At 33.8% G+C, this 25,589-nt stretch overlaps 1 protein-coding gene across 1 annotated transcript; it reads left to right on the forward strand.

Moving 5' to 3' along the window:
- Positions 1–4,616: 4,616 nt before the first annotated feature.
- LOC134252040 (membrane transporter D1-like) lies at positions 4,617–25,589 on the forward strand. The gene is made up of 22 exons (XM_062734462.1): positions 4,617–4,801; positions 5,675–5,773; positions 5,970–6,190; positions 6,280–6,404; positions 6,606–6,776; positions 6,946–7,053; positions 7,260–7,348; positions 7,541–7,639; positions 7,972–8,187; positions 8,334–8,412; positions 9,079–9,206; positions 9,602–9,823; positions 17,610–17,670; positions 17,855–17,957; positions 20,384–20,487; positions 21,508–21,628; positions 22,362–22,428; positions 22,903–23,029; positions 23,951–24,133; positions 24,459–24,575; positions 24,745–24,876; positions 24,987–25,589. Exons 1-22 carry the CDS (start codon positions 4,670–4,672, stop codon positions 25,097–25,099), a joined length of 2,817 nt encoding a protein of 938 aa, XP_062590446.1. The 5' UTR covers positions 4,617–4,669; the 3' UTR covers positions 25,100–25,589.

The raw sequence follows: 25,589 nt of genomic DNA on the forward strand, positions 1-25,589 counted from the left end.
TTCAACGTATCTCTAGATATAGAAAGGTTTTCTATTCTCTTCCTATCTTGCAAACTTGAAATACAGTTGTTTCAATTTCGGAAGAAAACTATCCTCTTTTTTGTTTGTTCTTCCTGATTCTCTCTCCATTCCTTTTGGTTCTTTAAACGGTGTCTTTCGGATGTCACTTCTAAATTGACCAGGTCCTTCGTTTTCTTCTCTTCTTTTTCGGCTACTTCCCTATACATGTATATGTTTTAATCTCATTTTTTTTTATGAATGGTTGACTTTTCATTCTTTTTATCCCTTCCACTCCGGTCTTGTCAGTGGCTTTGAATGACATAATTCTTGTCACGCTCTCAAATATCTTCCCCACTGGTCCCATTTGCGTCATTTCTAGAAGCCCTCCATTGTTTGCACGGTTCTCTTTGGTGGCTCCTGATCCTTCTGTCTCCCTGAAACGATTGGTTTAAAGGTTCACCGTAAAGTCCTTATGATGTCAAAGATCATAAAAACTCTTTGCAGGTTTTTAATTGCTCTCATACAGTGTTAATAAAATATATCTTTTAGGTCTCTCTCTCTCTCTCTATCTCTCCTGTATACTAGTATTATCAACAATATTTTGTATTCGACGCCCATCTTCATGAGCCAGGGATGATTAAGGAAATAAAATGAAACTGACAGTTATTTATCATCTTGTAGCCTTATTTAGTGCATTCGTAGTCAAATAATCATTAAATCGTTAAACACTTTCCCACTTCAACGGATACCCACGGTTGATTTCATTTCTTGAAAGAAACAAAATCAACCGTGAAAACAAAGGCGATGTTACATGAAATTAAAATAAGTGGAGACGACATTTGAAGCATAGCATGTTGCTTTATATACATTGTATATGTAAAGGTCACGTCGTTTATTGATTTTAGTGTCAATGCTGCAACATATGGCATACTTCAAAAACGATTTCTATTGTATGGGGACAGTTATAAAATGTATTTACCTATAAACTAAATCGTTAAGAGTGATTTCACTTAAACAAGATCCTGTAGGCCGTCTCTGGCATTAAATCTGGGATGATCCTGCAGTATGTGGTTTCGATACCAACAGGTTAGATTATTATTTTGCATTTACTGTTTTGTACATACGGTATTTATTGGGATGATGGTATATGGTATGAATGTTTATATCTATATATAATCTCAAAACATCAATTTCATAAGCTTTAGGGTTGTAATTTAACACATTATATTTTATTTGTCTGGATGTAACTACCTTAGCTGATTATTGTTAGAATTTGATTTGCAAGCACTACTGATTAAGCTTTATTTGCATGCACTACGAAGCAATGTTGCTGGGATATGGTTGATCTCTGTTGAATAACAGGCACATGACAAATGGATGCCTCCCCCTCCCACCTTCTGATAGTTTTTATTATTTAAACATATTTTAAAGGACAAGAAAGGGTAAGACCCATTTTTGGCTCCTGATTTTGGATGTCTTTCAGAACGATGCAACAGTTTATCCATAGAAACCTGTTGTCATCCCTGCCACAACATGAGTATTGGTTCTAAGTTTTGAAATACGCAGAGGTCACAGAGAGGTCAGAAAAAGGTCAATTTACGAATTTTTATGCAAATTTTCATTGCTTTTACAGAACATTTTGTTTCGGAAAACATAGAACACAAGCTTGCCTATCTACCAAATCTATATATTTTTTATCAACTAGTATCAGATGCAGTTTATGTGTAAAAATCTCAGATAGGCAAGCTTGTGCTTTATATATTCCGAAAAGAAGAGTATCTCAACTATGATTAAATTCTACCAGAATTGAGGAAATTTGGTACAATGACCTATTTCTGCACCCTCTAGTGGCTTCCATGTAATCTTTGAATCCAGATTGGTGCTGGTTTGAAAGCAAGCATTATTTTAAGTTCTTAACTACAAACTATCACCATTTTACCAGTGTTCTGATTTTTACATCAAATAAGAGGCCAGATTTGGGAGTTACCCTACCTTGTTCTTTTAACCGAAACACTGTATCTCCCTAGTCCATCATTCCTGCTACATTCCGATTTCTGATATCCTAGTTACTCTCTGTTTTTGTTAAGCTGCAGAGATTGTCCCTCAATTGGTATGTAAAAATCCTTTTGTAAACCTATTGAGGGGCAAATGTTGTGTGATGAATGCCTCTTTAACAATATCGGATCTCTTCATGTTTCTTTCCTTTCTTGTCGCCCGCGTGGCGCAGTGGTTAGAGCGTCTGCTCTAGAGTCGCGAAGTAAGGAGTTGATCCTTACGTCGCTGGTTCGAATCCTGCTGTTGGACGTGGAGACCGGTCCTTCGGATGAGACCGTATAAACCAAGGTTTCGTGTCGCAGTGGGTGCTGGCACGAAAAAGATCCCTCCCCGCTCAACGGCCCTGAGTGCCGAGGAAAGGACAAAATTTGCAGCTCTCTACCGGCAAGTGGTGGCGTCCCCATATGAGTGAAAAATTTTCGAAAGGGACGTTAAAAAATACACAATAAATCAATCAATTTTTCCTTTCTTCTTCTTCCATACGAGTTAAACAGTAGGTAAGGCGTTATACTCATACCTCAGACAAAACTAGAAAGTTAAAAACTCAATCGGGTACTATGTACAATAAAAGGCTAAACACTGGCATGTTTAAGCTGGTGCTTGTAGCCAGCTGACACCTCGTGTATGAGTCCAGCTGTGATTTGAAGGACTCCAACGTTGGTGCTGAGGCAACTTCAGATGGAAGGTGGTTCTAATCTAGCATTATTTTCTGAAAGAAGGAGAAGCAATGTTAATCTATCCGAGTGTGTCGTAGACGGAACGTGTGGTTGCCTCTGGTCCTGCTGTCACTAGATGTTAGGTACAGATATCCTGGAATAGCCCCTAATACATGTACATATTTGATCCTAAAAAGCAAAACAAGTCTGATTTTCATTCTTTTTAACTAATGTTTCCCAGTGGAGATCTTGGATCATATGGGTAACGCTGCCAGGGTGGTGATCATGGTAGTTTTTGGTGGCGAATCGTGCTGCTCTTCTTTGCACTTTCACAAGCTGTTGGATTTGCTTGGAGCTCCAGGGATCCCATGCTGCACAAGCATATTCAAGGGTTGGTCGAACAAGACCCTGGTATGCTGCAGCAGATCTTGCAGATGTCCGGCATCCCCTCATATTCTGCCTGATGAGCCTAGTGTCTTGTTGGCTTTTGATGTTATTGATGTGATTGTCCCATCGTAGATCTTTACTGATGGTGATTCCAAGGTATTTATTTGCTGGAATCAACCACATCTAGGAGGTGCCCGTGTATAGTGTAGTTAGCAGTGATGGGATTCTGCTTGTTGGTAATTAGTATAACTACACATTTATCTGGGTGGAAAGCCATCTACCAGTCCTCCTTCCATCTGGTCAGAGAATCAAGATCCTTCATGTCAGGTATCTGCAAAAGCCTTGTTTGTAATTGATCTGCACGGGAAACACTCGTTTGCAAAAAGGAGATCATCTAATTTAAGCGTCCTTTCAGGTAGGCCGTTGATGAAGATGAGGAACAGTAAAGGTCCTAATACCGCCCCTTAATTGTGGCACTCCTAACACAACCGGTACAGTTGTTTAAATATGGCCCTCCAGAAGCTTTTCATAGGCGTCGGAACCGGGGGGCTAGAGGGGCTTAGCCCCCCTCACTTTTTTTTTTGCAAAGATAGACATTATATAGGCATTGAAAATTGTGGTTTACCTTTTTTGTTGGTTTAGCCCCCCCCCCCCCCTTTCAATTTGCCACCCCACTTTTAATTTGCTTCCGACCCCTATGCTCTTACTGTGTCCTATCTATATATTAGGAAGTCTGTAATCCATTGGAGGGTGGTACCTCGAACTCCACAGCAGTTTAGCTTATGAGCTAGCTGTTGGTGGGGGACTTTGTCAAAGGCTTTTGAAAAGTCAAGCAGAATAACGTCTTCGTGACCTTTCTTGAGATTCTGAGCCTTTTTTGGTAAAAGGAAGGGAAATTCAATAAACACAAAGTGGTATAAAAATTGATATTAAACAGGTTGTGACCACTCGCCCAAATGGAATATGATAGTCCTTTTGGGATATAATATCCCAAAATGCTTGAAATGGGATATAAATTTACAGTGCAAAAAATGAAGAAAAAAATTATTTTGGCTATAAATATCATAAATACGCATCAAGACACTTATAAAGGAATAATTATTGGTTGACAATATCTTCTGTATGGCCATTGTTTGGGAGATTGATCCCTCGGAAGTTCCATAACTTCTTGGGGATCAATCATATAAACTGTAGGGTTGCAGGAATAAAAATTTTCATTTTTACACTGTAAAATACCTCATTTGGGATATTTCATGTGTATCCCAAACGGACTATTATACATCAATTGGGTGAGTGGTCCCAACCTGTTAAAAGGTACAGTTTAAGTAAATAATATATAATTTCTTCCCTCAACCGCGGTTGAATTTTATTTGAGTTTCCTTCTGAAGAAAAATGAATTAGTAGTGGAACGAGTTGATGATAACGATGTTTCTAGTCACGTGGATGTCATGTGACTGCCCTGTCAACAATCAAAATGGACGCCCATAACAGAAAGTGGGACTAAAATCTGTAATCGGGGATTGTCCCCTTAATACAATTGTATTGTGTGAGTTTCTAAGCTTGCATTAAAAATGGAAAGACGTCCACTGCTTGGTGCCTCTGATGGCGACAAGTATTCTTCTGACAACGAGGATAATGTCGAGAAGAATTTAACATTGTCTGAAAAAGAAATTGATGCCATTGTTACTGCAACATCAAAACAGGTTAAGCTTTTACTTTAACACAGTAATACTCGTAATCTTTGAAAACTTTAGTTTTTGTGGTGGTCTTTTATACAGAACTAATAATAGTAACCCATCATAATAACTTATTATACCCATGTCAACCCATGGTTAGGTTTGGCACAGCTAGCTACACCAGCAAATGGTGGTTTGTCCATGTTTAGTGATCAATCATTCATAATCATATTGGAGGCACGGAATACAATGAATAAGTGCAACATTATTTGGACTAGGGACTTTTTTTAAAGTAAAAGATTTGGAATGTCACATTTTTTTAAAATTAGGTTGGTACCTATATTGTTCTTTTATTGCATTGATAAATGTCGACATTTTATTCCACACAAGTTAAAACTATGTGCAACCCCACTCCATTCTGTAGAATTGAATAAAATTATTTTTTCTCCAATATAGTCAGAAATACTAAATGTTGAGACTTGTATGGATAATTGACCATCAAATGGAATAAATCAACATTTCATTGTCTTTGCCAAACCTTTATAGACTCTTACCCATGGTGCTTTTATTTGTTGACATGTCAAAATGTAAAAGCAGGGGTTTGACTTTGAATAATAGGAACCTAGGAATAATGTTACGTATATAATTCTCAACAATATTCCTTTCTTGCCCGGACTTAGATTGCTCGGACTTAGCATGATCCCCTGATCATAATTAGACTAGGGTTCAGTCAGAAACACAAAGGGAATCTTATGCACATCAATAAAAGTTCAATTTTATGGAATTTTAATGGTAAAGAAAATTGAAAATTATATTGCTTCTATGAAAATAAGCTTATCTCTTTCAATACACCTTGTATGTACCAATTTATTAGTTTGTAATTAAACATTTTTTTTTCAGAATTTTACAAAGAGTCTTGCTTTAGCCATAGCAGCATGTGTTTGTGGATCTTCTTTTATGTTGGGCTATAACACAGGGGTAGTCAATACCCCAGCAGCTGTAAGTTAATAGAACAACACTGTTAGACATTTATTTCTATTATAACTATGGCTGATGACTGTAAAGGTACTTTTAGGAGTATATCATTCAGCCATTGTTAAGATTTACTTACTCTATTTTGCAAATAAAAATCTTTAACCATGCATTGATTTAGAAACTAGATGTCAAAGTAGATCTTTTCTTTCATTTGTTTTAGGTTTTAAAGGATTTTTACAATGCAAGTTATCACAAAAGGTATGGAAATGATCCTTATACAACCAATACAAGTGACGCGACCAATACGAGTGACGTGACCTCCACTGGGTACCTCTCTCCCACAGAACTGTCTATCCTATGGGCAACTACTGTGTCTATATTTGCATTTGGAGGGATGGTTGGGGGGCTCAGTGCGGGATATTGGTGCAATAAATATGGAAGGTATGGTGATTTTTTTCAAATTCCTATTAATGAAAAAAAAATTACATTACATAAGGTTTTTTTTTCACTGTGAACACCTTATATTTTAGGAAAGGGGCTCTGCTGAGAAACAATCTCCTTCACTTGATTGCTGCAGGGCTAATGTTCTCATTCCGTTTTGTTTATTCCTTTGAAATGATGATAGCTGGTCGTTTATTGGTTGGCATATGTGCAGGTATCAGATTGTTTATGTCTTGACAAAAATAAATTAAACCAGTACAGTACTTTTTTCATGTTACTTGTACATGCTTTTAGAATTAAGTTGAAGAAATTTGTGATGACTTACTTATTTAAGTCATTTTTAGCTTTTTCAACTTCAGGGATGTCCATTGCAAAAGCATTAAAACAAATTTTTAAACTTTATTCAAACTTTCAGGGATAAATTCTGGAGCAGCTCCATTATACCTTTCTGAGATAGCTCCCACTTCTCTGAGAGGGTTTGCTGGGGTCTTCAATCAGCTGGCTATCACCTCAGGGGTGCTGGTCGCTCAGATTCTGGGGCTGGATGTTGTCATGGGGACAGAACATCTATTTCAATATGTTTTAGGTATATTTTTTTAAGATAAATTGTTCTTATGAATTTACAAGCATTGATAAACTTTGATATTGAGTGAATATATAAAGATGACTTTGAAGCTTATGTTATAACAATCTGGGTTTATCATTCAGATCTTTATTAATTAAGATAATTGGCAGTGTGTCAATTCTTACCAAAGGTGCTACAGTCATTCCAGTAGCCATGATGCTGTGTTTGTTACCATGGTGTCCAGAATCTCCTCGCTTCCTGATGCTTGTGATGAAAGATGAAGATGAAGCTGAAAAAGGTTTACAGAGTGTCAAATGACATAAAATAACTGTTTAACATAAACTTAGCCATTCCATCTATGAAATAAGATATAACTATAGAAATAGGTACATTGTATAAACGTATAAAATAATTCTGATGTTTTTGTAAATCCCTCACCTGACTTAAGTTAGAATTAATAGACTGACCAATAAACTAACAATTAATTGTTGTTGTGACCTGCAGCTCTGATCTGGCTGAGGGCCACAGATGATGTTGGGGAGGAGTTAGAAGAGATGAGAAGTGAAGGAGAGAAACAGAAAAGAATGCCAAAGGTCAGAATGTCCTGTAATAACACACCATATTAGTCAGAATACACTCACTCCCATCAAATCTTGTTAAGGACATACATGTATTTTATCTGATATTGTTGTAATATTATATTTTGATTGTTACCCGGTATTTAGTTTATGAACCGAGCTTGAACTGTTGATTAATAAATTATTTTTTGTACTTATGATTTTCAGTTTACATTTATGGATTTATTCCATGACAGATTTCTCAGGGATCCACTGACAATCAGTGTAGTTTTACAGCTCACTCAACAGTTCAGTGGCATCAATGCTGTAAGTTTTTACTCTGAAATAGCTTAATTTTCATAAATAATAATTTAGTATTGTATGAAACATTTTCCAAATTTATCTGCATGTTAATATATTTAGATTTTATTCACATTTGCAAATGTGAATGAAAGAAAAGTGTTTAAACATATCTGAAATTATTAAACACTTGGTATATTTATTTTATTTTATTATGAGGGGTATATAGTTAGCTATGCTGCTTTTTGCCATTATTTCAATCCTACCATGGATGTCCCAAACACTCTTAAAATCTGTTTTACTATTTGAAAATGTCACAACATTAGATTTGTTTTAAAACATCTTTTTGTTTTCCTTAGGTGATATATTACTCCACAGAAATTTTTCAAACAGCTGGGCTAAGCATACATGAAGCTGAGTATGCTACCCTAGCAACAGGAGGGGTCAATGTCGCCATGACCTTTGTCTCCGCTTTCATTATGGATAAAGCTGGAAGACGAAGACTTCTATTAATAGGTGTTGGAGGATTATTTATATTCAGTTCCATATTAGCACTGTCACTTATACTCATCAAAGTAAGTTTTTACTTACCTTTATATTAAAAATTAATTTTCTTAGATTGTAGTAATTACATTTAGTTAATAACTTGTTTACATGACTATTTTTATATACTGTGTACTATATGTATAACTCTTATGTCAATGTAAACTTTTATTTTAAGGATGCAGGAATTTCTTGGATGTCCTATGTTGCCATAGTAGCTGTGATATGTTATATTGTCTCCTTTGCCTCAGGACCAGGTCAGTTGAAATGAAATTCTCTCTCTCTCTCTCTCTCTCTCTCTCTCTGATTGTTTGAATATTGGGTGACTGATAGAGGATAAGATAAACAGTGTATTTTGTCAAAATTATCCCCCTTTAACACTGTTAATTTTGTGAACCAGTAAATGATCAGATTACAGGCTGTTGACCTTCCTGTTTTTGTAAAGTATACAGTGTTTATAATGTCCTGGTGCTAAATATACTAAAATAGACACTTTATTATACACAATTTAATATAAAGTGTATGTAATATTTATACCAGAAATCTATTTATATACACACAAATATACATGCAAATAGTAGATTATCAAAAGCAGGATACAGATTATCCGTTATATAAGATTATGAGGTATTATGAGGTAATGCTGTCATCCTTAGCTAGAAAAATTACTCCATTGCACAGAGTATTTGGCTTGTTTATAGTACTAGAAATTTTAAAATAAGATTTACATTATTATTATTCTGTAGACAACTATGATAAAAATTTAATTTCTGCTGTAAACAAACCTAACAAAATATTTTTTTATTTTAATTTTGGGGAAAAAAATTCATCAACTTCTTTATTCATCATTAATAAACAGTATTGACACTTTTTCCCTTATCAAAGTATATTGGTATGAAAGTGTGTATTCTGGATTTTGACAGGTTCAATTCCCTGGTTCATGGTGGCTGAGATTTTCTCTCAGGGTCCGCGATCAGCAGCAGTCTCCGTGTCCACCATGGTAAACTGGTTCTCCAACTTCACAGTTGGACTGGTATTTCCTATATTAAATGTAAGCATTTTTTGCTGCATTCCCACTTTAACCAATGTCATTTCAAATGCTTAAGTGCAGTGTTACATATGTAATATATGAAGGATAATTGTAGCTTTAAAGCTTTGCATTAATTTAATTCTATACAGATAAAGTTTTGGAAGGAAATAAGGTATAGTTTAAATGTATTATTGTGTAGAAGTTCAGGCTATCTGGACCATGAATATCAGCCTGTGTAGCTCTGTGGTAGGGCATCTGATAAGTAATACAGAGGTCACGGTTCAATTATTTGTCCAACCATATATTTTCTTTATGCATTCCTCCTTTTCAATTACATTAAAAATTCTGCATTCAAAATTAATATTCTTCCATTTAATTTTATTGCAGTCTTACATTGTCTTTTGTTTGTTTTGTAGGAGTTGCTGATTCATCAATATTCCTTCCTCCCATTTGTGGTGCTACTGTTTGTTTTCTTAATCTTCATTTACAGAAGAGTTCCAGAAACAAAAGGAAAAACAATCGAAGAAATTTCATTATTATTTATTAAGCCAGAAATGGTTGAGTACGAAAAAATTATTCAAAAAGATGACCTTCCAAACTACACCAGATTACAAAATGAAGACTCATCTCAGGATTCATGAAATATTTATAATCTTTTTTAATCTTGTCTTTTTTACACCTTGATAAATATATGTAAAACTCAGATGTATTTATTATAAATCTTATAAGACAAAATATAGCTTCATTTTTACATTTTGTGACTCTTGATGGACATTTTGTCATGATCTCAGGTGAACATGCATGTTATCATTTTCTCACTCTTTTTTTAAACTCTGCACTCCACTTAAATGATGAAACATACATTTTAATAAATGTTTATAAAAAGATTGATTCTAAATTGCAATATGCATGTTGCAGATTTAGTAAACTTCCGACTTCCTTAACAATTTAATTACCAGCTGTTACCTGCAAATTAAGTTTTGTTAATCTATTTACAAAACTTAAAGATCTATCAAATTCATAAGGATTGATGTTTCAATATAAATATGTTTTTCCTAAAACTTTAATAATCACTTTTTAATTGCAAGCAAAGATAAGATTGATAGATGTTTCTTTCAGTTCTGACAAGGAATTAACACAATGACCTAGATCCATGGCCTTAAATGTGGAATTAACATCTACAAGGACATTTTCTATTTATGTCACATTGCTTTTCATTATTATCCACTCATGACCTTTTTTTAGCTCTACTGGTCAATGCATCTGGCATCCGTCCGTCTGTCTGTCTGTAAACAAATTTTCAAAATGCTACTCCTCCTACAGATTTGGTCTCATTTCAGTATAACTTGGCAAACAAGTAGACTACACTAAGATACATAATTCTGTATATCGGTTTTTGATTTCAATGAACGGTGTTGCTGTGGTTACTAAAAATAGAAATTTCTTTGAAAAACTTTCAAAATGCTACTTCTCCTACAGTTTTGGTCAGATTTCAATATAACTGTGCAAATAAGTAGATTACACTAATATACATAATTCTATATATCGGTTTTTGATTTCGATGAACGGTGTTGCCGTAGTTACTAAAAATAGAAATTTCTTTGAAAAACTCTCAAAATGCTACTCCTCCTACAGTTTTGGTTTGATTATAATATAACTTGGCACACAAGTAGACTACACTAAGATACATAATTCTATATATCGGTTTTTGATTTCAATGAACGTTGTTGCCATGGTTACTAAAAATAGAAATTTCTTTGAAAAACTCTCAAAATGCTACTCCACCTATAGTTTTGGTCTGATTTCAATATAACTTCACAAACAAGTAGACTACCATAAGATATATAATTCTATGTATCAGTTCTTGATTTCGATGAAAGGTGTTGCCGTGGTTACTAAAAATAGAAATTTCTGTAAAATACACATGTACTCTCAAAATGCTACTCCTCCTACAGTTTTAGTGTTATTATTATTTAATGTGCCATACAAGTAGACTACGCTGAGATACATAATTGTCTTTATGGTATTTTTTTTTACTTTTTTATTTTGATGAATGGTGTTCCATGGTAACTAAAATTGAAAATACTGTAAAATTTAATCAAAAGCTACTCCTACAGTTGTAGTCTTATATTGCAATATCTTGTCACAAAAAGAGACTTAATCAAAGATTTTTATTCTATTTATTGCTGCTGTAAAATTTCAAGTCCCAAGCTACTTTTCTCTTTTTTGTTATAAGTACAAACCAGTAGAGCTTCAGTCTCGACAGAGACTTCTGGTTTTTCATTACAATATTCTACAGCAATACTCATACTTATTTTCATATCTTTTATTCATATGTGTACTTTTACATGAAAAAATTTATTGATGCATTTAAGGTTCATAAACCCTCTGCTCACTGATATAAAATGTTTTTTAAACTCTTATGATTTTCCAAAGGAAATTTATATGCTGAGCAAAATACAAACAATTATAGCATGGCTTGCGGGGCAAAATTGGACAAAAAAGACACTTCAACTTGACAAATTTATAAAGGAATAATAGACATTTATGTCAAAAATTAATGAGTATATCTCTCTTAATCAGAAATCTAATTTATGATTAAAATTAAAACAGTTTCAGCTTACCTTTAAGGGTAGAATTTGACAAAAATGTCTTTTAACTTGACAAATTATTTAGTCATCTTACCATTGTGAACTTATGAAGCCAAAAATGTTAAATGTTTTATTATTAATTACATGTTCAACATAAATGTATATGCATTTGTCTGTTCACTCATTTAAAAATGTGTTTTGATTGATAATTCTCTGAAAGAAATCTAATTTATAAGTAAAATTAAAACAATTTCAGCTTACCTTTAAGGGTAGAATTTGACAAAAATGTAGCTGTTTAAAGTGTAACTTGACAGTTGTATGCATGTACATGTTGGATATTTTCTTGTAAGAGTAATGCCTGGTTGAAAATCAAAGGGTTATAGCTATTTAAAGTTTCAGCCAATAAGTCACGTGCATGCACGTGTTTTCATGATAATTGCTATATGTCATGTAGGATATTGTAATGCAAAAAAACAAAGGATTCAAAAAACAAGAAAGATATTGAGAATTGAATACAGAACTATTTTGACCATGTCATTGATCACTAATATATCCTTATGTTATAAGTTTCAAAGCATTTCATCAAAAATTTAAAAAGTTACGCCTATATCACTTTGTCCACTTGCGCGCAAAATACAAAAAAATGCATTTAAAAACATTTAATATGATTATTTGCAGGAAGAAGAAGAAGAAGAAAAATATGTTGTGTAACTTTATTGTAAAAAAGGGCAATGTTTTGGATTTAATATGGAGACATATTGAACGTCAATCTAGTTATTTGTTGGTATATAGGCGGGTTGTTATAATTTAATCTAAAAGTGGCATTACTAGTATACTCTCAAAGTGCACTTTTTTCAATTAAATGCAACCATGAGTATTTACATTGTTAATTTAAAAACTGTTTTTATGATACATGTATTGATGTATTGTATTAAACTTTTAAATGCATTGTATTTTGCCTTCTGGGTTTTGCTTATGAGCTAGAGAATTAGTGATTACATACAGTAATATTACTTTTTTCAAGTAATAATACATTCATGATAAAGCTATGAGGTACAAAGTGAAACATTTCCTCAAAAATACCTCCGTCCCAAGAGCAGTGGCAAAATTACAAATATTTTGTGCAATATGTTTCAAAAAGGTGAACATAATTGTTAAAATTAACGATGTCTTCAATATATATTTCATGTTGCATAATACTTGCATTGTATGTGATCCTTATGTGGATGTTGGTCACTCAAACAAACAGTTGATAAGTGTATATAATGGGGTCACCTTCTTCCTGGGGATTAGATGTTATTGCACGTGATTACACGACTTGTTTACAAGAAGCTGGACTTGAAACTGGGACTCTCGTGACATCAGATTCGTGGAATTCAATTCATAAATTTTATGTAAACAAATGAATTTAAATAAATTTTGTGAAGATTGTGACATACATTTGATGAAAGGTGTCTACTTTTTAACTTAGCAACTGCGTTTATTGCCCTAACCCCAAATCCCTCTTTACCCTTTCGAAAGTGGGACCGATTGCATTATAATGATTGGGCCTTGTGCTCCGGTTAGTGTTAAAATCGATGATTATCATTAAGAACCCAAAGCCAAATTTTGGTAAACTTAAGTCTCAATCCTCAAACCAAAGAATCAAAGACGGTACAGTTTTGGCTTTAGTGACCTTACAATTTAATGTTTTCAAAAAAATATGCAATTGGCTGAAATGTGAGTTTAACGCATGAATTTGATAAAGTTCTTGACATCGCAATAAGCATTTAGGAGGTCATGTAAAAAGAAGAACGTAGAGCCAGATTTTGTATTGAAACCGTGCCTTGTTCTTTATGGTTCACCGAAACTAGTTTTGGTTTGCAAGTTTAGGGACGTAACTTGTTTTTAAGGTAGTCTGATCCTCAGGTTCTTAAAATTTGCAGATAAGTCATTGAAAATACTCATAAGAATATCTCTGGACCCACAAAGTAAGGTAAATTTATCCACAATATTTCCTCATAGTTTGAAACATAATAAAGTATCATATATGGGGATTTTTTCTTCTTCAAATTTCAAATATATATATTCAGGAAAAGCGATTAGAAACATAATTTAGAAGTTGAAAATTGATTCACAGTTATTTTAAGGTTAAAAACTACAGGTATCCAGGCACTCAGAGAAATTGTCAGGAATTTTATCCTTTTTCGATATTCTAGGTCTTCCATTTCCTTCTAATTCCTTTATTTGATATAGCTAGTGTTAAAAAAAGACTGCTATCATTGCAAGACATCACAGATGAATTCTAATTTAGTAGCATTCTAATATGCAACGGTATCTAAGGCTAGATTCAAGAAAATCCGATTTCTCTAAAATGGTATTTAAGTGATACTCCTTCCCTTTTCAAAAAACTTTGCAAAAGCTCGCCACTCCATCCCCTTATGACTTCATCAAAAATTTAATTATTTCAAAACAGAATTTAATTTTTTCATATTTTTGTATGTCACAATTAATAACTGTCATAAAATACAAGAAAGAATGATGATTTTTTTAAAAGTTCTAACAAATGAAGGTAGTAGACAGTGTTACATTTTAAAATTTATTTTCTTTCATTTTCTTAAAAAATCTTTTATCATTGTAACATTACTTTTCATCAGCTCCAAATAATTGCTTGGTTTCAATTCTGAACAAAAAAAAAATTAAAATTAGTAAAGATTTTTTTCTTCTATTTTGTGATTTGTTGATAGAAAAAAATGATGCTGTAAGAAATGAGGAGGATTTCTCGCCATTCAGGATGTATCTGTAACCTGTCCTAACATTTGTCACGTTATACAGTATATATCAAAAATTGTGAATCGCATTATATATAATACATTAATGAGAAATTAATTTTTTTTAAATATTCCATTCAAAAGCACAAAAGACACTTTGAAGATTCTTTTAAAATCATAATAAATTTATATGAAAAAAATTGAAATCAATTCTAAGTCATAATATTAATATTAAATTTGATTTCTTCCATCGATCGGTCGTCAGTATGACGCACTTTTGATATATCCTGTATACATGCATATAAATACATGTATGAAATATGAAGATGACATGATTGATTGATATTGTGATCTATAATCGATATGGATACTTTTTTGTTATCGATTCTGATCCCTCTTGTGCAGGTAAATTCAATTTTAATTCAAATTCTGACTGGTTTGAATTCTAATCACGTGACATTGCTTTTTCATTGAAAACTTTTCACATATCTGCATCCTTATTTAATTAAGATTTAAATATGAATGAATGGTTCAAACCCACTTTATATAGCTAGTAGTTTTTGGAATGATTTGAATGATGGACGAAGTATAATGACATTTATGAAATATGATTATTTTGTGTTCGTTTTGATACTTTTGTTTCTGTTAGCAACTGAATCTTTTAAAGACCCCATTTAACCTATTTTGCCTTCATAAATTACAGGATATCTTTATAGAGATTAATCCACGTGTACATTTATGATCATAAATGTTTAGATATAGCCATAACCAGAAATCATTAATGTACATAACTTTTTTTTTATTTTTGAAGATAAAGTTGTTGCTAAAATATATTTTGTAAGACGCAACGACTTCTTCAAGTATATAGATTTTTTTAAGTTCAGTTTCCAATCGCATTGAAATACAAGTGTACCAACCCCATCCCACCCCCTACCAAATAACATTAAATCAAATGGGCAAAAAGGAAGATTTCGCATTATACTAAGTATATTTGCGTGAGGAATACACTGTTGCAGAAGAATACATCTTTATTGCAAGAGTAAACTGTGGATGTTCAGTACGTTTACAACTGTTCGTCAAAACGGTGTTACACTGTAGGTCTTTTGATAGTGATTATACATAAAACATTCCTTTATTAACGCTCATGACTTCCAAGTACATGTACATGAACACTTCAAATAAGATATGGTTTTCTTGAGAAAGTAGTTCTTATACGATCCTGAGCCAATTTTTGCCTACACCATATTGTCAAAAGCATGTAAGAATACTGACTCTGAATTCTGATTTTTATCAGAAAGTAAAATTTCTCTCAAGAGGAGGGGGAGTCATTTTTCTCTTATGGTTCATTATAATTTATTTAAGAATTTAATTGTTAAGGTCAAAGATTTTTACCTAGAAAACGTAGAAAAGTTATGGGCACGTGCACGGGCATGTGCACGTGCACTGTTTACGTTTATCAGACATTGTTTTGATTTTTCTGGCACCTGACTCTAATGCCTATATATGGAGATTATGTAGTAATATTGTTATCAAGAAAAGAGCGGAAATCTATAATTACTAAATCAGACAACATTCAATAATAATGTCGGATGTGCATGTGGTTCATAAAACATTGTATACGGTATCTGTGTCATGACGGCTGCGCTAAGACGTCCTCATACACGTTAACCCAGTTAACAAAACGAAATAAAACAATCTTCATAGTTTATGCATAGGTGTCGGAACAAGGGGGGGGGGGGGGGGGGCTTAGCCCCCCCCCCCCCCCACCACTTTTTTCCCAAATATATACTTAGTATAGACATTGAACATTGCTTCGTAGGTTTAGCCCCCACTTTCCACAGACACGTCGCAGTATAGTTTAAAAATAGGGAAAGTGGTGGTGTTTGGAAAAAAAATTGGTACTGAAGTTCGAACCTACACCCCCCACCCCACGAAATAGGATTTTCGTGGTTGGGAAAGAAATTTCCTTTTTTTGTTTTTTTTTTTTGCTTATCAGGTTTTTTGAAGGTATAATAATTTTTTTTTTATACTTAGCCCCCCCCCCCACTTTCAATTTGCTTCCGACGCCAATGTTACAAGTTCTCAAAGGAAACGATTCTGACAAAATGACTAACTTTTTGACTAGCCTAAATTAGACTACGGATCCTTACTATTGGAGGGGTGTGTGTGCTAAAAATGCATGTTCATTATTCAATTCTCATTAGTTCTTGTTGCAGTACGGTTGAACCCTCATTTGTAGTAATACTCAAATAATTTTTGTCGAAAATCCTTATACCCCATTAGGTTTAAGTTTAAACAATTCAATTTTCGGGGGGGGGGGGGTATTTATCCCCCTCCCCCGAAAAACAATGCCATGTCTTGACCAGCTTTATTTTCAACAATAAATTGAATTACCGTCATCATATGTGTATCTCGAACTCCAATACGTAAAATATGTTACAACAAACAGGAATCCTACTTACACAGTATGATGTTGAATATGGTATGAAACAGCTGATTTACACGTCAAAGGCTAACTCGGTTCCTTCTCTACTGAATACGTTAAATATTACCTCATGGTCTCCAAGTTGTAATTTCATTTGGATTGTTAATGCATTTCCTATGACTAATTTGAAATAGAATACATGAATACGAAGTTGTAACATATCCAGTTTTGTAGTTCACTAGGTTACTTGTAGAGATAGTTTTAGGACTAAAATTAACCAAAAACATGATTCTGCTCCACAAACTAAGGGGAAATGGGAAACTTATTGATTTTACGCTCTTTCTCAAATGTTTCTCCAAGTAAAACTTGTCAATATTACATGTATTTATAATGTAATAGCACTTAATGAATACATTGGCAATTTGAAAGATTTGTTTGACATGAAGTGGGTTTCAACTTTTTCCAAGATATTCTGTTCTTTTTTTTTTAAACCAACCCTTTGCTTGTTAATATTGAAAGAAAGTAAGCAGCCAATTAAGGGTGTAGTAAAAGGCGTCTTGTTTGGAAGCTTTTATGGCAAAGGTATCAAAAGAGCTCAACTACCAAAGATAGATCACATTTTCATCCTAATATTCGTTTTTATTATTTTCTGCTGTAGGTTATAGGTCACGTGACATCATCACCTATCGATAAACTGATCACAAATGCTGCAGTTGAAAGTGAGTCGAATTTTGTTTGATAGATAAAAAGATTGATATCACAAATGAAAATTGAAGTAAGAAATTTTTTCACCACTTACTATATTATTGACAGATTAATAGCAGTAAATTCCTAATATAAGTGTTTTTATTAATTTTATTGAACGTTCTAAACAGACAGTAAAAATGTTTTCTCTGGTTTCAGCTACCTCGTTTGACATCGTAGCGAATACCAGTACAAAGACCCTCCGTTTGGAGCTCGATATTTTAGTTGATCTGGATGATTATGTGGACACACGAAAAGATATGTGAGTGCTTTTTACATTAAATAAGGTCATAAATATACAAGGCAGTAGGGTCATTTTTCTTCTTCTTCGTTATTATTATTATTATTATTTTTTTTTTTACATTTTTGCCACAATTCGTAAATTTAAATGAATTGGCGGATGATGAAGAAAAAGCTTTTCTTTATCATCCACCAATTCTTTAAGGGGACTTGAAATACATGGTTTAGAATTCAAATTAAGACTGATGCTCAAAGGCAAGGTTAGGTGGGTTAAAAAGGGGGTACCCAAAGAACAGTCACATGGAATAAAAATTTGAAATATAAAAGCCCTAAATTTAAGTGTTTGTCACGACACCCTATTAAGCTTGATCAGTGATAACAAGATTGTTGTTGTATTTACAATTTTATATAAAAACAAATATATACAAATATACAAAATGAAAATTATAAAATTTCAAAATGTCTATCAATGTCCATCCTGAGACCACGTTCCTATATCCGTCCCCGCCTCCTGTGTTTACCAGTCCATGACCTACGGGTACCACGCCCTTACACTAAATGCCACCACGTCCTCGACGTCCCGCGCCTATCCCACGCGTCTTAAGCGTCTGCAATGCTGCCAAACCCGGGAAACCACTTTTCCTCTCTCACGGTCTCGGCCCAGCGTACCACGCCCTTAGGTTGCCTCCGCCGACAGCACCAAATCATACTAACGTACATGTATCAATAGGGACCTTCAACAAATATGCGTAGACATAATAAGCTTGACCCCGAACGGGCTGCCTTACAACATAACATAAATGTTTACACATATACTTGTTTAAACATACAGTTTTAACTAAGTTAACATGTATCACACCGCTTCGCAAAGCAAAATAATAATACAATGTAACGTTACACTCTGAGTAATAAACTAATATCATTACTTTACGCTTAAACTCACGGCATGTGCACGTGGTAAAATTCCCGTATACAATTCAAACACTTTCTCGTGGATAAAAATAGAATAAGCTCAATTAACATAATACTGCATTACTTTTTAATATAATAAATGTAAGTAAATTACACTTACCCTGATTGGAGATTCAGTTACCACGAAAAACTACCTAACCCTCCATGGACATGTGAAACTACTTTCACTGGTCAAGGAAAACGTGCGCTACCCAAGACAAACCTGACATCACCTTATATAGCGACTGGCCAAATATTTAAATCACCTGAGCGTCACAATGGGGCTCCTTGCAGGATAAACGCTAAATACAAATAAGGCTCAACACAGGGCAATACTAATAAAAGAAAAACAAATAAACATATAACAAAATCAACTTTGATTGTGACAGTGTTAAAAAGATATCCCCAAAAGTTAAAGTTTTATAATTCTTTTTTTTTTTTTTTGCAAAAGTAGACGGACAGATAAAACGATATGCCCCCACAACTTCTATTGCGAGGGCATTAGATCATAAATGATCAACAAAAAGGCCTTCCGTAGAAGACGGGAAGACCTTAATTGTGCAAGAGATGACAAGAAAAGAAATGGATAACCATTCCTCAGTTGGTGTGTTCCCCGAATGGCTACTGGAATAAAACAACAAGTAATTATCACACTCAATTAACAGGGGTACATTCTATTGTTTACCTGGATAAGCAATATTTTGTAAATCAGATATATTCATTCAATTATATTTTAATTCAGAGGGTTTTCTATTTTCCGAAATATACTGAATAAAAATATATATAAGTAGATAAAATTAAGATTTAAGAAAAGTGAAATTTTTATTGTACCTTTAATTTAATTTTTCCCCCAAATTATTAATAGTATTGATTGAGAACTTAAAAATTATTATCCCTTTTTGTGCTACATTTTCAAACTCTTTTAGATAAATTAACCAGTTTTTTTTTTTTAATAATATACCGGTAGATATATATGAATGATAAATAAAGTGTTTCTATAAAGTTTTGTTTAATTTATTTTATTTATCTATCATTTTGAATTATCAAAACATTCTATTAAATAATCATAAAATCCAGATGAAGTTTATGAACTTCTTCACCTTTTGGCAATCCTTTAGTTGCAAAGAAAAGAGATGACTAAATAAATTGTAAATATGTGTTATATGAAAGTGAAACAGAGTTATCTCATATATCAGTGCTGCTAATCAATAGAACTTCAAGATAATTTATAGTTTTTAATATATAATTTGTGCTTGTAAAATTATTTATTTAAAAAATATGTACATGTATACAAAATATTTATTAAGTGAATTTCCATTTTATTTTGTTTCAATTATGGTAGATTATTCATACCGGTAAGTCTACCTGTACCCCTTAGAGGGCCCCTTAATTGAGTGTGATAATTACTTGTTGTTTTATTCCAGTAGCCATTCGGGGAATAAACCCCTCAGTTTATTATGAATTGATGTTGCCTGACCATTTTTTCACTATTTTCAGCATTTTAGAAAGTGGTAAACGGAAAAAGAAAAGGAAAGCAACTAGAAACACAAGAAAACGCTGGCCAAATAGAGTGATTCCTTACATAATCACAAATGATTTCAGTAAGAAAACCACATTAATAGTTTGCAGTATGTATTATTTGTACACACTGCACATAGATATGGCATCCTCGAAATCTGATAACATGCATAACTGTCTTATTTTTGTTAGAGAGATTTATTTTTATTTAAATTAATTATAAGGGCTCCAACTGGAAAGCAACGGATTCTTATTTACTTTTGTGTTTAAAAAAATTGTTTTGTTCAAGAAGATATGGAAAATTATGTAACAAATCAACCACGATAATTTGTATGGTCACTTAAAGAAACCGTTTGCTAGCAGTTGATACATTTATACAATGAAGCGCATTGAAGTGGTAAAATTTTCCATTTGGACGAAACGTTCTGAGTCATGTTTTGAACGTCAATTATAACATAACGACACGCCCATTTCTTTAGAAACGAGAAAGGAATATCCGCCGTAATGTTTTAGGACACTACACTTCCCGCGACAAGCAACATGAGTTACATTGAAATTAAGAGTTTTAAATAAGAAAGAGCTATGTATAGAGTTCCCGCTTATGTAAAACACGCATTGCAACGAATTTGTCCATAATTATGATTTTATCATGTTTATTGGAGTTAGCATAGCACATGTATCAGTCGAACACGTGCTTACTCGATGTTTATGTAAACCGTCAATTTCATTGGATGTTATATTTATGAAATACCTGTTCTACAGGTATTCGATTGAATCATTTGACCGAGTTTTCCTTTCTAAAGAAATGGGCGTATCTAAAGATAGCTCAAAACGTTCCATCCAAACAGAAAATTTGACCACTTCAATGCGCTTCATTGTATATATATTTAATGAAATCAAATAAAAGCGTTAAATGAAAAACTTATTTGTAGAAAACGCTAAACCAAGTTAATAATCTTATCCGTCTTCGTGAGACATAACTACTTACATTTGTATACTAATTTCTAGTAAATTTTGTTGAATATGTGAAGAAGGAAGGGAATTTTAATTAAGCCCTTGACTGTGCCAACTCCAACTCTGCGATACCTGTGATTTTATTTCAGGTGCTGCAGATAGAGTACAAATCAAAGCTGCTGTGGATGAATGGAACAAATACACATGTCTTACCATCAGGGAAGCCACGCCCTCTGATGTCAACAAAGTCCGATTCCAGAACGGAAACGGGTATTGTGGATAAGTTATTTTTAGACATAGCATAAGGGGATGAAAATCCTATGCAGAGTGTTCGATGAAGAATTAAAGGACAAAGAAAATTTTAGGGGTTTTGCTACAAAATACTAATACAGTACAATGTATCATCTTCGCTAGCCAAGGGTTTCTGCTACGCTACTCTCCTCATAAACCCTTGGCATACCGTGAAGTCAAAAGACGGGATTGTTTTCGTCACGTGATCTCGAATCTATCAGGTACGCACAGATTGCGTCATCGACAAAAATAAAGACACGTGTTTAAAAAAAATTAAATTAAAGTTTTTTCAAGAATAATTTAGAAGCAATAATTGAGTAATGTTTATTTATTACTTATGGTAAAAATCGGAAGCTTCAATATAGATTCTTAATCACATATTTAGAAGATATTGGATGACACCATAGCTTTTCATAGAATTACATGTTATCTTACGGATCGTTATTTACTTGCGTTTTTCAACTCCGAGATTAAAGAGTCAAGAAGTATCCCGAACGAAAATATCGTCATTTACAAAAAACAGTTGATGATTGGTCGACAGGTGTGTACTGAAATCCAATCAGAACTCTGGAAAAAAATCCCGATTTTTATGAACACCGTAGGCCAAGGGTTTATGAGGAGAGTAGCGTATCAGAAACCCTTGGCTAGCGAAGATGTACAAAGTATATGTGTCATAAATTATTTACGGATAATTTTCATTGTTATATTCCAGGTGTTCGTCTTACATTGGTATGGTTAAAGGTGAACAGGAATTAAATCTTGGAAGAAACTGTCGAGTTGTAAGTGTCCGAAAGGAATGAATATGCCGGGGGGGGGGGGGTGTATTAATATACATTTATTGCCAATTATGAAGATTTATAAAACTTTTAAAAAGGAAAATTACCTTCCTAAGAATTTAATCAGAATTAACTTGTTTTCAGAAAAGAGTGATTGTCCACGAGCTTGGTCATGCAATCGGGTTCCAACACGAACAATCCAGACCGGACAGGGACGCTTTTGTAGAAATCGTTAAGGAGAACGTACCGGAAGCCCTGGCTTATAACTTTGACAGACTTCCGATTAGCAAAGTTGATGATTACAACGTGGAGTATGATTATAGAAGCATCATGCACTACAGTTCAAAGGTGTGTTTTATGTTCTGATTACGTTCAGAGAATACAATGTGCTTTAGAAAATTTGCAGTAAAAATTATTACCTAAGATATTAATGTTGAAGAGATACTTACATATCTGTGTTTCGATTCTAATATTTAGGCTTTCTCGACCAATGGAATGATAACTGTTAGGACCAAAGACCCAGAATACCAAAATGTCATCGGGAACGCCCCTGGTCTGAGCTTTCTGGATATCAAGCTGGCGAATCTAATGTACCATTGTAATGGTAAAAATTTATGTACTTATCATCTCTTAAGCAATACTGTGCTAATTATGATGAGTGAATTTAAAATTTTCCGATGTTATAAAATCAGCATGCTGCATCATATTCAATTTAGGTCTATGGCATCGTCGTAAACCACGGCCAAAATGTACGATCCTCTCCCATTCTGGCCGTGGTTGAACGAGGAGAGAATTCTTCGTAGCTCATTAAAATATTGACCAATGCGAGTAAAGCATAGTCGGAAGATGAACTTTATCGCGACCTTTCAATATCCAATCGCAGTAAAGGAAATATTTCTTCCATACTGTTGACGTCAGTTTTGATTTCAATTGCGATGGAAACAAAACTTGCCACTGACTGAATATGACGTCACAATAGAGAGGCGTGAATATTCACGATTACGACACTTTTTGTGATCAAGCAGCCACGGGTAGGAGAGAGCTATATGCGGACTCCGGACCGTGGCTTGAGACGATGGGTCTATGGTTGCATTGAAATGTTTTAAAAGATGACAATCGGTTCGAATCAAATATTCCGGTCTCTTTCACTTAGTGTGGCATATATCCTAAATACACAGGCACCTGACGTTACTTATTTTTCTTTTAATAAAAAAATATACACATACCAAATAATAAACAAAGTTTATTATTTGGTATGTGCATATTTTTTTATTAAAAGAAAAATATTTGATTCGAACCGATTGTCATCTTTTAAAACATTTCAATGCAACCATAGACCCATCGTCTCAAGCCACGGTCCGGAGTCCGCATATAGCTCTCTCCTACCCGTGGCTGCTTGATCACAAAAAGTGCCTAAATATAATTCAACATTTTGTTAAGAAGGGAATATATAGGATTTGTAGAGCATTATGTGCCTCTTATGGCCTTTTATTAACCAATCGGTTTTACTTTTTTTTCTCACCAGTCAACTGTACAGTGGTGCAGTGTTCCGGCAGAGGTTTCCAGGCCGGTGACTGTAAGTGTTACTGTCCGTCTGACAATCCCTCCAACCCACTAAAGGTGTGTGACGACACAGATAAAGTCACCAACAAACCAACCGTGACGTCAACTCCGGCTCCCAACCCAGTCACTGAAACACCCGTCTCAGGTAAATATACAGAAAGAATCGAAAACCTAAATTTCTGTTTTATTAACGTCAGAATAAAATTTTATCTAGTTTTCAACTGTATTTATGAAAAAACTGCATTTTTTTGGGGGGGGGGGGGATTCGGTCCAATCAAAACTAATTATTTTGACATTGTCCACCCACGAACTTTGAGGACAACACCCATGCATGAATATATTGTGATTCGGGAATATATTTAAAAAGTATAAAACACTAGCATTTGTTAAACCTCATTTAAGTGAGTAAAATTTTTTGTGGTGTTCATTTAAATACAATTTTCACATAACACGTAATCTCCTCCTAACAGACAGCTGTAAGAACGGACATAACTACTGTGATTTCTGGGCCACAAGAGGACACTGTGATTCCTCCCCCGGATTTATGAACCTCTACTGTAAAAAAGCGTGTGGCAGATGTACAAAAGGTAAATACACCTCTTACAACAGGTGTTTATGCAATGTTTTTCAGGGGGGGGGATAAAATCAGTCTTTAAAAGTTAACTTTGGAATAAGTGTATGTTTCTATGTTTCTTAAACATCCTCCTAACAGAAATGCATTTTGATTTCACAAAAAACTGTATTTTTTTAACACAGATACTGAATTTTGTGAGGATGTCGGACAACACTGCAATTTCTGGAAGACCCAGGGTTACTGTGCCATGAATATGATGCCGTATATGCAAAGGAGTTGTCGTAAAACTTGTGGATACTGCACATCAGACGAAGGTTGTGTTTATTTATTTAAATTCTGATCTGACATTTATGATAATCTTTTTGAGAAGCTTTTGTCATCTATTATCTGCTCTTTTAATCGTCTTGTATTGTTGCCATTTTAGGTAATGGAGAAGGTATTGCTCAACCACTGAATGCAGGAAAAGAAATTACAGCCAAGACGGCCTTTGTCATTATTTTGACTATAGTACAAATAATCATCGCAAAAATTCTTTGAAAAAAATGAATGCTTTAAAAGAATTCCTCAGAAATGAATGGAATTATTTTTTTCAAGAAGAGCTGGGCCTCTTCGAAAAAAGGAACAAGATGTGCGATATCTTTAAATATCCTCCACTTTTCAACCATCCACAAGTTAACCAGAGGAAATTCTTATATCTATATTTGTTTCATCAAGCTTTCAACTTTTTTCAACCATTCACAAGTTAACTAGAGAAAATTCTTTTATTCATATTTGTTTGCATCAAGCTTTCAGATTTCTGATGTTTTAATGTAGATACGATTTAATTTCAAGTACAATGTATATCCATCTACTTCCCAATGGTCATTAGGAGGATGAAAAAGTTAAGTGTTTGACTTCTGGGTCCTTCGCTGTAATGTACTAGTATTAGATTTGTATAAAAAAAATCTCCCGGTGACGAAGCTTGTAACACAGTGACGAGAAAAAACGCTGAGCGTTGCCATGTTGCTTTCATTCAGACCTAATATCT

This window comes from Saccostrea cucullata, unplaced genomic scaffold, assembly GCF_032062105.1.
Source record: "Saccostrea cucullata isolate Sc308-1 unplaced genomic scaffold, CSIRO_AGI_Scuc_v1 ctg6, whole genome shotgun sequence".
NCBI lineage: Eukaryota > Metazoa > Mollusca > Bivalvia > Ostreida > Ostreidae > Saccostrea > Saccostrea cuccullata.